This window comes from Cotesia glomerata, linkage group LG8 (genome assembly GCF_020080835.1).
Source record: "Cotesia glomerata isolate CgM1 linkage group LG8, MPM_Cglom_v2.3, whole genome shotgun sequence".
NCBI lineage: Eukaryota > Metazoa > Arthropoda > Insecta > Hymenoptera > Braconidae > Cotesia > Cotesia glomerata.
This window is the reverse complement of record NC_058165.1, coordinates 10,977,560-10,982,672: the sequence shown is the minus strand read 5'-3', so window position 1 is coordinate 10,982,672 and position 5,113 is coordinate 10,977,560. Positions and strand designations below refer to the sequence as shown.

Below are 5,113 nucleotides of genomic sequence, written 5' to 3'. Positions count from 1 at the left end.
TTAGGAATTCATCAAATTCTTTATTACAATATTCTGTTCCATTATCGGACATCAAATATTTAATCTTACAATTTGTCTGAATTTCAACACGTGCTTTATATTCTTTAAAAGCTTGAAGAATATCACTTTTAAGACGTAAAAATTTAACATCACACCATCGTGTACTGTCATCGATAAATGTTACGAAATATCGAGCACGTCCTAATGATTCTACTCTTGACGGTCCCCAAACATCAGTGTGTATTAGTTCTAATTTCGTTGTACATCGTTCAGACTTCTTAGGAAATGGTAATACAGTCATTTTTCCTTTTAAACATATGTCACATGCCTCCAATTTCTTTTCTTCATTTATCTTCATACCACTAGCTAATTCTTTTCTTGAAATTTCTAACAGATCTTCTTTATTTAAATGTCCCAGACGATGATGCCATAACTTCAAACTTGCTGAATTATTATTTATTGCCGCATTTGCTTGCTCTTCACTGCCACAGACATAATATAAGTTTCCAACTCTTTGTGCTAACAGTTTTATTTCACCATCTTTTCCAAAAATAGTTGCACCAGTTTTAGAAAAACTGACAGTATTTCCATGATCCGTAATTCTCGCAACAGATAACAAATTAGTTCTTAATTCTTTTACCAATAATGTATCATTAAGTTTTACCGACCTATTTGATTTTCCATCTGTAGTAAAAACACGAGCAGTTCCTTTTGCTACAATTTCAGTTTGTGCATCGCTGGCTAACAAAACATTTCCATTTGTTGACGTCATATTGATGAATGCTGCTTCATTATTACACATATGAGATGTACAGCCACTATCTAAACACCATCGACTATTATTTGATACCTGCTTCGTATGAAGAGCCTCTTCCGTTACTTGAAACGCATCTTCGACTTGAGCTTCAACTTTTGATGAATATTCTTGCTTTTCATCGTTTGCTCTATCTGGACAATCAGCTGCTTTGTGCCCAATTTTATTACAGATGAAACAATTATACTTAAATGGCTTGTTTAAATTACCATCGTTTCTGCGTTGCCCTCCTTGATATCCACCTCTTTGATATCCACCTCTCTGATATCCATTTCCTTGATTTTTATTACCTTGAGGTCCACTACTTTGAGACGGTTTAAAATTTTTAAAGTTTTGCTTGACCCACATAACCTCTGAATTATCCATGTCACGTTGACTTTGAGCATCATACTTTTCAATAACCTTTTCTCTAAGTATGTCTGGTTTAGGCAATTCATTTTGAGACTCCATAGCACATCTGAACATTTCAAAACTTGAGGGCAATGCATTAAGAAGTAACGTTGACTGTAAATCATCATGCATTTCGACTCCCATAGCTGACAACTTAGATATTATGTCAAAAAATTCCATCAGTTGAGTATGAAAATCACCGTTGTCTATTATCTTGTAAGATATCACACGTTTGAGTAAACTTGCTCGTTTTACCGGTCCCGTAGATGCATATTCTGATTTTAACTTGTCCCAAATTTGTTTTGAAGTATTTAAACCTTTTACCATTCGTAATAAACTTGGATCAATAGCAATTATTAAATCTGACTTAGCTTTAGCATCTTCTTCTTCCCACCTTTCAACTCTTTGAGCCGATGCAGCATCATCTTCAACCAATGCGGGTTTTGGTTTCTTGCCATTTACATACATCCATGTACTATTTTTTACCATTACAGCTTCAATTTGCATAGCCCACGTATCATAATTTCCCTTTGTGAGAGGTTTAATTGTACTTGACGACAACGACATTTTTTTTTTTTACTTTTTACTTTTTACTTTTATTAACAGCGCTCTGGTCCCATAACCTGATAAATTTTAAACTTCGTTTTCGTTTTAATATTATTTATTTTAAAGTAAGAATTACAAAATGTGTCGTCTTCTTAACTTTTCTTAATAACAACTGAACTGATAACTATGTCTCTATGACGAATAAAATAATAAAATAAATGAACAGAATTAAATGTCATGACAACATAAATAAATCAATAAATGATTAATAAAAAATAAATAATGTAGATGGTGCTAAAGTGCTAAATTTTAATTAGTCACTTAACATTATATGATGCTTAATTTTCTTAAATATAAAAATACTCTGAAACCTTTTATGAAATTATTTACAAAGCATTAAAATTTTTATTTATCGTCCTATTATTTTTCATTAATTTTTTATAAGAAGTGATTGACAATTAACTTGCAAAAAACTTTTTTAAATCATGGTTTTCTAATCAACTTGAAGGTCCAAATAAATATAACTTGAAGTAAGATTAATTTTTCTATAAATTTTACAGTTAAAGTTACAGTAATTTTTCATTAAAAAATCTTCCGACGTTAAGTTACTATACAATTTCAACACAAATTGTATATAAGCTTTACTGTACAAGTTTTGGAGTAAAGTTAACGTTAACTTTAACTAAACTTCCTATACTACAAGTATTTTTATAGTAAGTGTGGCTATCAGGGAACTGGCTTGCTTTCCTAAATTTTAGAATAATATTGCAAAAACTTTTAACCATTTTTAAACTTTTCTAAACTGATTCGACTAATATCTCAATTTAAATTTTTTAATTAGTATAGAAGTACTGTAATCAACAAATTTAATCTATCAATTGTTTAATTTATCAACTGTCTAAATTTAGCAAATAGTCAAAAACTTTATTTTTGATGACTTCACTGCTACTTGAGTTTACGATTTCTTCTGGTAGTTCTTCCCACAGACAAATCACGGAGATCAAGAATGAGTGTTCCATATAGGTGGTAGCAAAATGAGGTATCTTGAAGGAAGTATGTTTTTTAGCTGCTAGTCTATTGGAACGTCTAACATCAATGTCTTCAATGAATAGCTCTCGTAAGTACTTGGGCTTTTCAACTTGAAGTAACTTGTAAAAATAACAGCTCATGTAGTACATTCGGCGATACTTTACAGACAGCCATCCCAGCTCACGTCTGAAAGGTGTAATGTGCTCATCTTTTTTGAGATTAAAAATAAATCTGATAGAGCAGTTAATCGCACGTTGTAGTTTTAAATTGTTATCAGAAGTTGAGTCGACCAATACAACGGAACAATAGTCAACGAGTGGTAAGATGGTTGCTGATACTAGTAATTTCCTTATAGGAGTTGAAAAGATATTTTTCCTTACTTTGAGACAATGCAGAGCTGAGTTCACTTTACTAACTATCTGAGTGACGTGGTAGTTCCATGACAGATTTCTGCTTAGCTGAATACCTAAGCACTTAGTATAGTTAATGTAGGGTATCATGACACCATTTACTTCTATTGGTGGCAGATCCAAGTCCTCAAGCTTTTTCAACTTACTATTAGAGCCCAAGATCAATGAACTAAGCGATGTGACCAATAATACTATTTATATTTAAACTTAGTACAGTTAATAATGAGAAAGTATTCTCAATAGAGATATTCGCAGAATCAGTTAGATGTTAATCAAGCTTTGCGAGATCAGATTCATGATTTAAAATAAGCCTTTCTGAATCCTCATCCTTCTTAACAAAAATTTGCCCACATTTAGCCCAGACAAATTTGAAATTTCTATTTTTCGCCTTTTCTTTGGTTTTCAGTAGCAATCGATAAGTCTCAGGAAGCAAAAATTCATTAACGTAGATAGAACCTTTAAAAGCCTCATCAACTTGTACAGGAAAAACTTTTTTTGCTAAAAGATTTCCTAACTTGCGCTTCTTATCGACGATGAAATCACGAGCAGGAGTTGACATCAATGAGATAATATAAGAGTGAGTAGTAGATGTATTCTGATTTCGCAATTGCTTATTTTTATTTTCAAATTTACGAGCATTCAAGACACTACCAATCAGATTTGGCAACTCTAGACTTTTCAACACTTCAGCTGAAATATCACCTGGTGTTAAATGATTTGCAACTGCATCAGGAATACCTGAAATCACCAGTTCAGAAGTGCTACCCAAAACTTGCTGAGGAACAGACGATACAGGTGCTGATTTCTCTATATTAGATAGTCTTTTAGAAATTTGCTCCAAATCAGATTTTCGCGTTTCTTTCAAATTCAAAAGATCTAAGCTGATAGCAGCAATTGACTCAGTATTTTTTCTAAAATTTGTAGTTAATTCTGTCAGGTTTGTAGCAGTTTGCTTCTGTGATTCTTTGACCTCGAGCAGTTTCACACTCAAATCGTTCAGTTTTTCATTGGTCGTGACTTCTGAATTACAAAATTTCTCCATCAGAAGAGTAATTTTATCATCCAGAGAGAGAGAGAGAGAGAGAGAGAGATTGATTGATTGATTGATAAATTTATTTATGCCAAGGCACAGGCCAAATGGCAATTTAAATACAAAATATTTACATTTTAAAAATAATAATATTAAATGTAAGTACATAGTTCTTAACCTAAATGTTAGAATAATATTGCAAAAACTTTTAACCATTTTAAACTTTTCTAAACTGATTCGACTAATATCTCAATTTAAATTTTTTAATTAGTATAGAAGTACTGTAATCAACAAATTTAATCTATCAATTGTTCAATTTATCAACTGTCTAAATTTAGCAAATAGTCAAAAACTTTATTTTTGAAGACTTCACTGCTACTTGAGTTTACGATTTCTTCTGGTAGTTCTTCCCACAGACGAATCACGGAGATCAAGAATGAGTGTTCCATATAGGTGGTAGCAAAATGAGGTATCTTGAAGGAAGTATGTTTTTTAGCTGCTAGTATATTAGAACGTCTAACATCAATGTCTTCAATGAATAGCTCTCGTAAGTACTTGGGCTTTTCAACTTGAAGTAACTTGTAAAAATAACAGCTCATGTAGTACATTCGGCGATACTTTACAGACAGCCATCCCAGCTCACGTCTGAAAGGTGTAATGTGCTCATCTTTTTTGAGATTAAAAATAAATCTGATAGAGCAGTTAATCGCACGTTGTAGTTTTAAATTGTTATCAGAAGTTGAGTCGACCAATACAACGGAACAATAGTCAACGAATGGTAAGATGGTTGCTGATACTAGTAATTTCCTTATAGGAGTTGAAAAGATATTTTTCCTTACTTTGAGACAATGCAGAGCTGAGTTCACTTTACTAACTATCTGAGTGACGTGGTAG

At 32.2% G+C, this 5,113-nt stretch overlaps 1 protein-coding gene across 1 annotated transcript; it reads right to left on the bottom strand.

Annotated features, from left to right (window-relative positions):
• Window positions 1-3,457: 3,457 nt before the first annotated feature.
• LOC123270066 lies at window positions 3,458-4,231 on the bottom strand. The gene has a single exon (XM_044736002.1). The coding sequence runs from the start codon at window positions 4,229-4,231 to the stop codon at window positions 3,458-3,460; it is 774 nt and encodes a 257-aa protein (XP_044591937.1).
• Window positions 4,232-5,113: the final 882 nt, after the last annotated feature.

What these genes read in the sequence shown, in the direction of transcription:
- LOC123270066 (XM_044736002.1), bottom strand. Translation starts at nt 4,231, where the DNA reads ATGGAGAAATTTTGTAATTCAGAAGTCACGACCAATGAAAAACTGAAC.